General features: G+C 32.8%; 1 protein-coding gene across 2 annotated transcripts in view; it reads right to left on the bottom strand.

Annotated features, from left to right (window-relative positions):
- LOC105156022 (protein ABIL2) overlaps positions 1 to 3,638 on the bottom strand; it is a 4,036-nt gene extending 398 nt beyond the window's left edge. Inside the window, exons 1-10 of one of the 2 annotated variants that reach the window (XM_011072044.2) lie at positions 3,116 to 3,638; positions 2,784 to 2,919; positions 2,631 to 2,713; positions 2,360 to 2,510; positions 2,065 to 2,164; positions 1,867 to 1,956; positions 1,274 to 1,334; positions 1,096 to 1,184; positions 214 to 311; positions 14 to 93 (exon numbers count right to left, since the gene is read on the bottom strand). In XM_011072044.2, coding sequence (XP_011070346.1) covers positions 14 to 93; positions 214 to 311; positions 1,096 to 1,184; positions 1,274 to 1,334; positions 1,867 to 1,956; positions 2,065 to 2,164; positions 2,360 to 2,510; positions 2,631 to 2,713; positions 2,784 to 2,876 — 845 coding nt within the window. In that variant the 5' untranslated portion in view covers positions 2,877 to 2,919; positions 3,116 to 3,638. The remainder of the gene's footprint in view (positions 1 to 13; positions 94 to 213; positions 312 to 1,095; positions 1,185 to 1,273; positions 1,335 to 1,866; positions 1,957 to 2,064; positions 2,165 to 2,359; positions 2,511 to 2,630; positions 2,714 to 2,783; positions 2,920 to 3,115) is intronic. The other variant, XM_011072043.2, reaches the window with a different exon arrangement.

Raw genomic sequence — 12,526 nt, 5'->3', positions numbered from 1 at the left:
TTTGGTATAAGATTGAATCTCTATTTCCCTGTTTGTCATCCCAGGTCTTGTGAACACTGAGATTGCTCTCCGAGGCTCTGATGGGCTCTGTAGCTATTGGAAGGAGAAGTTTCTTATATTAGTATTCGAATCAATGAATGGTAACAAGAGCAGTTGCTCTGTTTCTTTCTTAATAATCACTGAAAAGTAATAATGTTGAGCACCGTTGCGTACCCGTTGTTTACTGTCAGCGGGGCTGGGAGAGACTGATCTATTAGCAACTGATCCTGACCTCATGAGGGGGAAACGCAGCGGTGAAACTGAGCGCATCCCTGTTCAGATGGACGAACTTTTAATGTGAAAAATGAACCTGACTATTCTGCTTGAGTACAATTGTTAAAGGAATCGTTGGTCTCAGCTTGTTTGAAGTTTTATTGATATCTCAACTTCGCAAAAGAATCCTATGTATGTAGGAATATAGAATATAACAGAATGCTTGCAATAAAACAGAAGTTAACCCAATCTATACATGGGGTATGTATCACTCTTTTTCCCCTGTTTGGTTATAGAATGGGAAAACAGGGGTAACACCCTACAAACCCGCTAGCAAGGATCATACAGTGCCTAGAGTCTCTATAGCTGACCGGCAATCACCAAGAACCAAAGGTTAAAAATGTGGGAATCAACAGATATAAGTAATGACGTATGGTTAGCCCTACGAAACATTTGGTGTGACAGTTTTAATTCCTAAACCACTACACCACAAATGTGACAACAAGCTATCTTAAACCATTGGACCACAACATTTGGTGTGATGACATTAGATTCTAGACCACTAGACCACAATGTTTGGTGCATGGTGGATATTTATATCTCTGCTATTGCATATGAACATGAATAGACTGCAGTGAGTGAGATACTAGGTGTGTGAAGTATGACAACACTGTAGATCTATGAAACAAAGAGAAAAAAGAGTAGATGTGCTAATCAAAACAAGTGATTCAAAAACAATTTCTCAAAATTATACCTGAGTTACCACCCTCTTCATGTTAGAGTAAGAATCGTTAAATTGAGTATTTACATTTGAAAATTAGACAATATGCACTACATACTAACTTGCTTCTTTGTTAGATGTGACCCTTGTGAAAGAAAAGTTGGGAGGATTTGGAGATGATTCACTTGAAGAAATCCTTGATTGTCCCTTTCTGCATTAGCAAGTCACGTATTAAGGTAGATTCATGTGATAGCGCTGAGGCAAAGATCAGAATGCATTTTTTTCTCATTCAGCATGTACCGTGACAATGGTGGTGTTGACATTACTCTTGCTGGTTGAAAAGCTTTAGCAAATGGATTATCTGCAGAAGAATAAGTTAGTTTACTGTCAGTGTCAAGTTAGGAATTAGATATCTAGTACTTAGTTTAACGTGTCAATTTGATATATAATACTCATGTGTTCAACTTCATTCAAGCAAATTATACATTTCTTTTATTCATGATGCTGAAAAACTGAATTTATCCACATTTACTTGAAGATGAAAATACCCCTTGGGGATAAAAATTTAGAAGGAATAAACACACATCCTTGTGTTCCCATCACATGAACAGAAGCTCCTAGAGTCGGTCTACTGGTTTATCAGTTTTGGAAGTTACTGTAGACAGTGCAGAACTTAGAGAAGGGATTCTGTTAAAAGAATAGGGTTTGAGTTTTCTGGTCTGAAATTTTACTGGATTTTCAACTCCGGTGCACCAAACGATCACCTAGTCTAACACTACACTAGGCATAAAATGATATATTCACAGTAACAAATATAAGAACGTAGAAGATATCCATGAATGTTAATCACACAAGAATTTAGGGGGACATAAAGAATTGTAGCTTCGTTTTACCTTTCTTAGTTGGGTGCATGTCATACTGCGGACATGAGATGCAATTTCTGTACATTAACTTTGTTTTAACAAACTGAAAAGTGTCAGCACCTGGAAGAAGAAACGTTCCCAGTAAGCAGCTGAATTCAGATATTACTTCAGAATAATACTTCTGATGATTGTAGAAAATAGAAAAGGAGGAGGAAAGAGCATAATTGCCTGGAACAATGTACCGCTTATGGTGCTTGGGAGTTTCTATCATCAATGAATGTTGCGTTATGCCTCTCAAGTCGATAAACCGATGGGACGTCTTTAATCTCTACAGCATGAAATTTTTGTTTATATCCAGTGTTTTTCGACATTATAAAGGCCATATCTAAGTTTGTCTCTCAAGTTATTGACGAGTTAAAAAGAAAACAGCGTTGGAAGTCCAAAACAGGCTCTTTCGAGCTTCCCCTCAAATCTAAACATCTACTTGTTCTAACATCAGAGCACACTGGTTTATGATTGCTACCTGTTCAATGCAAGAAAATCTAATCTTTGTTGCAGAGAGTTCATTAGCTTTTTCATCCAGGAATCTGTTGAGTTTATCAGCCACGGATCCCAAATGGTCCACTGTACTTACAAGAGCTTTAGCGACATAATCTTTCGACGACTCTATCACACTGCAACAACACATGATTATGAAATGCAGAACCAATACGATTTAGAAACGCAAGACCACAGAAAACTCACTTAAGAAAAAAAAAAACCCACAAACAGGATCAATGACCAGAGTTTCATACAGTTGTTTGTGGTCATTCTTGCCATAGGATGACTCAAAATACTCTGCTGCTGAATAAAGCTGTTTCCTCAGATTCTTCAAATCCTAAAAAACCAAAGGCATATGTTTATGAAGTACCAAAAACAAGAAGATACAATGGGAAATAGAGTAGCACCTTCAAGCTATCTGCAAAGTGCAAGCTGTTTTGCATGAAGATTTCATCATAGTTTGAAGCCTTCTGAGAGGGAGTAATTGTATCACTCCCCATTCTTGTTCAAGAATTACTACTCCTATTCTCTATTTGGGCAGTTCTGAAACCAAAACCACTTTGAATCAACAGCCCATACCCACAAAATAATTAAAGAAAAAGGGAGTAATGGAACATCAACCAGAAAATTTATTTGAAATTCTGAAAACTACCTAATCAACAAACACAACTGAGGAAAACATCAATATAAAAGAAAGTAAGATCTCTTCAAAGAACACATCAATACCATATTTACTCACCATTTCAGCACCCTAGAAGGACTAACTTTTTCCATAGTAATTTAATGAACTTTGCAGGGAAAAAAGAAGCTATAAATGATGTGAGAGAAGTGCAGAGACCTGATTATTGGGCACAGCTACAACAAGTTGATATCATCAAGGCAAATTATACACACACAAGTCTTTAAACGGCAAAAGACAAAGGGCTGATGCAGCCTGCAGGAATCAAAACGGAGGTGGGCTACTGAACTTGATTTAAAGCAGCTATATGGCCTGTGGAAACTGAAAAGGAAGAAGAGATGAATGAGCAACAGGTATGGAGACAATGGCATGGACTAGACAGGGCTGTGGGGTTGCAAGAATCTTGAGGCGTTCGTCATGAGAGGCAAAAAAGTCACAGGCACAGACTAATAAACACGAAAAAAGAGTTGTAATAGCAGAGAGAGCATATGATTAGTTTGGGACAAATTCATCAGCCCAGGAACACGGTTTTAAATGCATTTCTCACAGTGGATTTTCGAAAATTCAAGATTTAATTCATTACTTTTTGAGTAGCATGACCCTTCTATATAACATTTGAAGCCAATATAATTCGGATCCGCAATTTCATCCCATAATTTATTGCTCATTGATTCTATTAATTGGCCTAATTTAAAAAGTTAGGTGACTTGATTCATAATATATATACATATATTTATGTATACATACATAATAATAATATAGCATAAATTACAGCTATCTGAAATTTGGTATAATTAGGAATATTATTTTCTTGTTTAAAAAATTATAAATACACCACTCAAATGAAAAATAATTATGTAGTTCTTAGACGGTGAGGTAAATATTATTACTTCATCTTTGATTTTTTTTTAGAAAAACATATATGAAAAAATATAAAAAAAAATTAGGTTGGGTAAAATAAATAATCTATTGAAAATATTAATTCATAAAATATTTTATAAAAGTATATCAAATTAAAATTCATAATTGAGAAGGACATCTTGGATGGTTTACTACAAAATTGGATGAGAATATTATTGGAAGAACATTAAAATCAGAGTATTTATAATTTTACATACCATAAAAAAGTATTCATAATTATTCCAAATTTTAAGGGAGGTGGTTGTAATATACCCTATTAATATATTCTATACCAATTAATTAAGTTAAAAGAAAAAAAATAAAGTAGACATAAAATAAATATACAATTCAATTGGACGAAAGTAAATACATAATCTCAAAATAATATTAGTGAATAGAAATCAAAATAAAAACAGTTCAAATTAAGTATTTCAGTTAATAAAATCATAATCAAATCATTTTTCTACTGATTATCGAACAAAATCATTTTTCTACCGATTAATTAATCTACCTATTTTTATGAAAATTGAAGTAATTAACCCTTTGAATTGATGACAATTCATGTCACCTCATGCGCAAAAGCTAATTAATTTTATTTTCATGGTTAGTTCTTATTTTAATCCCAAACTTTTCAACGTGAATTTGAGGAAGAAAACTCAAATATTTTTATTAATTTACCAATGGGTTCAACTTGATTTTAGAACAAAGAGTATACTTTGGCCATCAATTTGTAAAGCAAAAATAATAAAATTCATATTTTAAACATCCAGAAAAACACAAGAGAAAGAAAGATAGAAAAACTATACAAAGAGAAAATGTATTTTTAGTCCGATAAGTTAGGGGTTGGCAGTTTTCGTATATTCAAATTAAAATTTATATTTTGGTGTTGTAATTTTAAAATTGGTAGATTGGTCGAAAAATTCCACATCATCAGGCATATCGGCACTTAAATTACGATATTCGGTGAGTTTGATGACATATAGAATAATTTTTTATTGTAATTTTAATCTTATATATTTAAGGGATTAACAATTTTGGTTCTCTAATTTTTGATGTAGCGATTTGAATCCTTTATCTTTCAAAATAGTAGAGGTTTTTTGGTCCTTAAGCCCAAATAGCATTCATTTTGCCATTTCTGATAAAAACTCAATGGTCATATCACATGCTTTTAATCAAATTCGATTCTAAATAAATTTAAGTCTCAATAAACTTCATAGCTAGGTTTAACTGTCTTGCCATCAGGTATTCTAAGCCCTTAGTTTTACAAACTTCTTTCAACCATACTACTGCAAAAGATGGTTCATATATACTTGGCTCATTCAGCAATAAATAACAACAAATACGGTGAAACGTCTATAATCCATCGAAATTCATGTAGCACACCAGCAAGGGAGAGATCTCGTCCATCTTTTGTTCAAGAGTTCTATTTTCATAGGTATTTAGATTAACCTATATCTATAGTCTTGAACTACCATTTGGATCTCTCTTAAATCTTGAGAGAGCTTTTAAGTATCCGACTTGAGTTATTTCCAATCAGTTCTTTTTATCATAATATTAAGAACTGTAGTGTTTTAGAAATTTGCCTGATCAATCTCTTCTCATTGATATTCTATCTCGGTTATTGGTGTATTATAGATGTCTAATCGTATTTATTAAATGAGGCGTAAAAAATTAAAAATTTATGTAATTTTCTTTCCGTTAACGTGAATATTTTTCTTTCAAACTCTAACGAGAAGGGATTAGATGTAAACAGAGAATTTTTAAAAGGGATGTAAGTATAATTTCAATATTTTTTTAAAAAAATATAATTTTACATTTTAAAGGGACTAAATGCAATTAACCTTAAAATTTTATAAACTTGTGCTCCAGACAAAGAAAAGTGACAATGACTACTTTACATGTGAGAGCATCACTAGAAACAAAGAAAGAAAAGAGCTGTTGTGCATGTGAATTATGGTATTGGATGAGGCAGCTACCCAATAATTGAAATGGAGATATTGATAGAGATGCGGCAGAAACAACCAAAGATTACAAGGGTCAATGATAACCAGTGTGCATCATTGCACCAATCCATTATGACGTCTTATCTAAGCTTACTTATATATGCACTTGTTCTATGTTGGGTAAATTGCAATTTTTTGTCCGCAAGTAGATTTGTTTTCAATCTTGGTTCTATCTGTAGTGTAGATGATTCATATATATTACATCTTATATGTATATTTTTTTCCCAATTTCGGGACGCAAGAGGAACATCATTAAATAGTTAAAGTCAGATACTTTTTCTTTAGTTGGGTGCAAATTTAGAGAGAAAATATTCGAATAAATGAAAATTTGGTGGGAAAGGCTTAATTCTTCTTCCTCCAGTATAAATAGCAGATTCGTTTTCTTCTATGTTCCATTTAGTAGGAAAAAAGTGTAAACATGGCTGCAAAAGGGAGAAATTTCTTGTCACTGTGGAAGGGTTGCAAGTTTGAGAATCTCATACCGACAACTTAGGTAGGAGGTTTTTCGGGTGTTTGAAATAAAGAAATGGATGTGGTTTTTTTGCTTGGGAAGGCCACAACCATTTTTTTTTTTCGAGCTCCCCAAAAACTTCCTACCTGAGTTGTAATTGGACAAAATTAAAAGAAGGTTCACTTATGAGACCAAAAATTTAATTTATTCTTGTATGTTCATATCTATATACCTGTCGTTAATTTTTAGTGTCCATAATTGGGTGTTTAATTTTTTTTGGCCTATCATTTTTTTATTTTTAATACGTTATTAATTTTTCATTTCTCAGTCTTCTCAACTACTATGATTTTTTTTATTCTCTCACTTATTTTTAATATTTTTTCATAACTTTTTTCTATTATTTTAATATTATTTATTTATTTAATTAAATATATATTTTAAAAATAATAATAATTTTTTAAAATTTAAAATTAATTATCGTGTGTCACATAAACCCGTGTGTTCTAATTGCTAGCTCATTCTTGTTAGTTTCGACAACAAAACTATTAAATGTTGGCAACAAACTAAATAATATTTGGTACATAAATAGCATATTATAGGTCATGGGTTCGAACCCCATTATGTGTGTGGGATGCTATTCTACTGTATAGTAGGTGTTGGCTATTATAATAGTAAATTTTGTTTGTGTTTTATTTATCTAATATTATTAATTAGAGTACACTTATTATAATTACTTTGTTATGTATTAATATTTGACAAAAATAATTATAATTAAATTATTTTATTTAATAATAATTCATTGCTTAAAAAATTAGAAATAGCAGCCGGAATGGAATTTTTTTGGGTTTTGTTTTTTCAATTGAAGAGGACAAATAAAATGTCAATTAAAAAGGAATGATTGCAATTAATTGGGTAGCTCAAAATTCTACATCAGGCAGTTGAATTTTATTTAATAGGACATATCAGCTATATTAGACTGATAAACACATTTCAACCGCTATTACTGAAATTTTAGTAATGAAGTATACGTGGATTATTTTCTCATCCTGTGGTTTACATGGACGCAGCGAAATGCTGCAAAATATCGTGAGGTATAATTTACGATCATTAGTATTATATTTGAGGTTTAGCACTATTTCCGCACACTATATGCAGCACGGATCTTGACGAGCACACAGTGGAAGGGTGATTTTGCACCGGGCTTCCTTGGGTCCCTAGAGTGGTGCATTGGAGTACCCTCTTTCTGGCTTGGTTCAAACTTAACTCGAACAGGTCCTCGCTCGGGAACTCCGCGCTAACAAGAGTAGCAAGCATTATTTGGGATGCGGTTGGACAGGTGCAACTTGCATACCAGTTCGCTTTGGGCACAACCACTAGTGTGATTTCAGAGCTTACTTCTGTTTGGCATGGTTTGGAGCTTGCTCTGACACACGGTTTAGCCCCCACAATGGTTGAGGTGGATGCAATTGTAGTTCTCTAACTATTACAGTCTCGAGCGTCTCGGAAGTGGAAGGTGCAACATTTGATCATGCGCATTGCGCAGCTCCAACATGCATTAGGATCGGTTGTTCGATATATTTTTCGGGAGGCAAATGGAGCGGCAGATCTTCTTGCAAAGGAGGCCGCCGCTTCCCCATAATTGAACCAGATTTTGTTTCAGGAGGATATTACGAGAGTACTACGAGACGTTGTCCAACTTGACAGATTGGGCGCTCCCTACCTTCGCCAGTAATAAGCTTGTGTGACACTTTAGAATTGTCTTCTGGTCGAGTATTGGGAATTGACGGAGAGCGCTAAGCGGTAGGTCCGGCCGACGCAAACGAGGGTGGGCACTGTATTGGGTAAAGGTGTTTCTTTTATTTTCTTAACTAGGATAGACCTTGTTTTTTGTATTGATCACTGAAGTTGCAAATAGATTAGGAATTCCGACAATAAAGGGAGTAAGTACTCCTTGTTTACTACTTTTCAATTGTACACCAGCTTCTTACTCTAAAAATGAAGAAAGACTTGTCGGAAATCGCCTTGGTCCAACCAAGAAAGGCATGGGAGTGAAGGGGCGTAACATTCTCTTTCTTCTCTTACGATTTTTTTTTTTTGAGTAATAAACAGGTACAGGTCCGCCAAACACCCCCGCTAGGCACATATGACTTTTGGGGAAAAAAAAAATAAAGGTATCCGTGGATTATAGTCTTGAATGAAAATTTGTTTTTAGGATTAATTATACTTAAATTCTTTTAAAAATATAAAAATATATTTTTTTAAAAAAATTTTAAAATTACATTTACACCCCTCCAAAAATTCTTTTTTTTACTCTTGACACCCTTATGTTAGAGTTTAGACAAAAAGTGCTAATGCTAATACTAATAAAAAAAGTTACATAATTTTTTAATTGTGGCACTCATTTAACGTTTCCATGTATATTTTTATACTTATAAAAGGATAAAAGAAATATATCTATGTGGATTATGGAGTGAGGATAACATCATTACTTTTTTTTCTCTTATAACTACAAAATTATTATATGAGAATGTTAAATAAGAGGTAAAATTAAAAATTCATATAATTTATGCTAACGTTAGCGTTTTTCGATCAAACACTAACGAAGGGGGTCAGATATAAACAGTAAATGTTCAGAGAAGGCGTAGGTATAATTCTAAAACTGTTCTAAAAAAAAGTATAATTTTATATGTTTAAATGTAATTAACTCTTTTTTTTCAATGGTTTATTTCTGTTGACTCATTTTGATATTTATAATCTGATAATTTCACACCAAATTAAAAGGCCATGGTGGATCCCCAATAAATATTTTAAGGTCATTTGAAATGTTTGTCGTCAAACTCTTTCTTTCTTTCTTTCTTAAATCAACATTAGAAAAAAAACAAATAACTATTGATTACAGTTTTAAATATTATAGATTAAAAATTATGGTAAATAATTTTTATTAATCATAATTAAATAAAATCAGTGCAAAAATAGAAATTTTCCATTAAGAAAAAATTATTTACTATAACTAAGAGCACAAGTAAAAATATGTGTTATGACAAATATTTTAACCACCCCCATAAATACCATAGTCAAAACCGTTGCGTGGTTGTGATCAATAATTATTTGCTACGACTATTTTATTTTTAACCTGTACAGTTAACTATAATTAAATATTGTATTTTTTTTTGTTATGATTGTAAATATAAAATTTGTGGCTGCTTTGAAAACATTTATTTAGTGAATTTTGGGGCTGATTGTTGATGAATATGAGTTGTGAACAGATGTCCAAGTGAAGTCATCTAAGTCGAATTCAAGAGTGGGAGCAGGTGAGCATTAGGGTAAGAGATAGCAAGCAAAGAAAGAAAAAGTTTAGGGGGAGCACTTTAACAATACAATCACTATATATTGTCACATTTAATATATGTGTTTAAATTTATTTTCTATTGAATTAAAAAATAATAATTTATTTGATATTTAAATAATTTTTATTTGAATGAGAAACATAATTTATACTTTATTATTAAGTGATAGCATCTTTTTCGTATCTCATATTTTCAGTTTGATTTTTAATATTTAATTATTTTTTTATTTATTACCTAACTCCTCACTCTCCCACCATCTTTTGGTAGTTAATTCTTATTATAATAATAATTATCATTATTATTATTTTTTATTTTATAATGAGAGAGAAAGAGAGAGGAGAGAGAGAGACGACAGAGGAGGGGAAAAAATGGCAAACTTGTTTATCGTTTATTGGTATTATATAGGGGTAAATTAGTTATTATATTAATTTTATATAAAAAATAATTATTTTATAATTCTGTCCCCTTAATTAATTGTATAAATAAATAAAAGTATATTTGAAATGTACTATTTCCAATGCACAAAAAAGCTTATAACAGCCAATGTAGCCCATTTATGACAAGTAGTCCGTTTATAGAATGTAAATCAAACAGCAGAAGCCCATGTGTGCACTTTTTTCCAGTAAGCAAACCGAAACAAAAATCAAGTGCTTCACCAAAATAAAACAAAGAAATAAGAAAAATGAAAGACCATAATAGAAAGCTGCGTTATGAATATATCTATTTATATATATATATATGTCGGGCTAATTATACTTGGATCTTTTCTAACAAAATTAAATTATACTTTGTTTTAGAAGAGTTTTGGAATTAGAATTACATCCCCTAAAAAATTCTCAATTTACACCTGTCCCCCTTCTGCTAGAGTTTGGAAGGAAAATGCTGACGACAGCAAAAACAAAAAAAAATAATCTTGTCATGTATATTTTTGAATTTATAAAGGGACAAATGTAATTGATGTGCATAAAAATAAGTTGGTCTAAAAAGACCCAAATGATCCAAAAGGAAGAAAGAAAAGAGACGCCCGTAACATCCTAGGAGGCCTACATCATAAGTACGGCTCGTTGAAAAATTATTAGGCTCAGTCCAAGAGGGAAGCCTAGTTCGACCCAATAAGGAGGCTTGGTACAAGGCCTAGCAGACCTCAAACCCACCTTCCAAGCCCAACCCTGGAAAAGGGAAGCGCCTATAAGAAGTTGGATTCCTTGACCTTGAAAGGATTCATTGCAGAAGTAGGAGTTCTCATGTAAAAGGAGTCCTCTCCCAACTGAAGACGTGCTGCTCAAATTAAGGAGGAGATAAGATCGTGTCTTATCCCCAAATTTTTGCCTTCTTTTCTAGAAATAAAGCTCACAAATAGAGTCCCTAAGAAGAGGGACTCTTTCTCTACAAATACAAGCATCATCCCCCCAACAGACATGCCTTTAAAAAGTTGAAAATTGTCTTGATATTTTGCTGCAACTCCCAAATTGTGCTTTTATCACATTTTACTCACAAAACCCTTATTTCTATTTTAATTTCTCATTTCAGCACTTCTCAATAGGGACTCTTCTTTAATCCTCCACAGGGACGCCTACTTCAATCTTCCAATAGGGACACCTTTAGTCCACCAACAGGTACACCTTCAATCCCTCTACGAGAACTCCCTCCAGAATTTGGAAAACCACTATCTCTTCTTGCTTTAGCATTCGAATTGCACTCTTAGCACAATTTCTCTCACGAAATTGCTTATTATATCATGATTTCTCATTATATTTTATTTGTTATGATTATTTTCTCCTAAATTTGATACTAACTTGGGCGTCGGAGCGCTAATGCCTTTTTTGCAGGTCCTCCTTTTAGGATTTACATTTACTTCAGCCTAAGTTTTGAGCATAGTCCATATCCATTGGACCCGTGTGTTTTTTGAACGCATCTGTAATATATATATGGAGTGAGGTTAACATTATTATATTTTTTCCTTCATAAGTACAAAACTATAAAATGAAATCATTAAATAATGGGTAAAATTAGAAGTGTATGCAATTCTTTTGACTAACGTCAGCATTTTTTATTTAAATTCTAACAAAAGAGGGTCATGTGTAAATAGTGAATTTTCAAAGTGGGTGTAAGTATAATTACAATTTTTTTTGAGGAGAAACTATAATTTCATATTTTTAGAGAGATCTCCATGTAATTAACCTTATATATATATATATATATATATATATCTCAACCGCCTAAAGATTATTGGGATGTTGAAGATGCATGGTGAGCTAAACTCCTATACCAATTTGATTCTCCTTAAGGTCGTTCTTCAAGCGGTCCCATCGTATGTTATGAGCATCTTTTGTCCCTCATATTTGTTGATTAGGGATATCGAGGGGATGATGGTTAATTTCTTTTGGAACCAAGGTGAAGCATGGAAGATCCACTAGGTTTGTTCGAAACACTTGTGCAGAAGCAAAATCAAATACGGTATCTATTTTCGTCGCATAAAAACGTTCAATCGAGCCATGCTAGCTAAGAAAACATGGAGGAACTACGAGATTAGACTGTCTCATTAGTCAGGTTTTCAGGAATAAATGCTTCCATCAGTCTAATTTTCTTAAGCCACAATTAGCAGTAGGCTTCCTAAACCTAGCAATCAATCATGGAGGCACGAGAGTTGCTAGTAGCAAGTTCAAGATCTTAGGTTAAGATGAGAGCAAATTTTCGAATCCTGGAGAATTGTTGCCTTCCATAACCTAGCCTCTTTATGCCAATATCACACCATGTTCAGTTGGCAGTT

Source organism: Sesamum indicum, linkage group LG2, assembly GCF_000512975.1.
Source record: "Sesamum indicum cultivar Zhongzhi No. 13 linkage group LG2, S_indicum_v1.0, whole genome shotgun sequence".
NCBI lineage: Eukaryota > Viridiplantae > Streptophyta > Magnoliopsida > Lamiales > Pedaliaceae > Sesamum > Sesamum indicum.
Note: the sequence above shows the minus strand (reverse complement) of the source record. Positions and strands in the feature narration are given on the sequence as shown.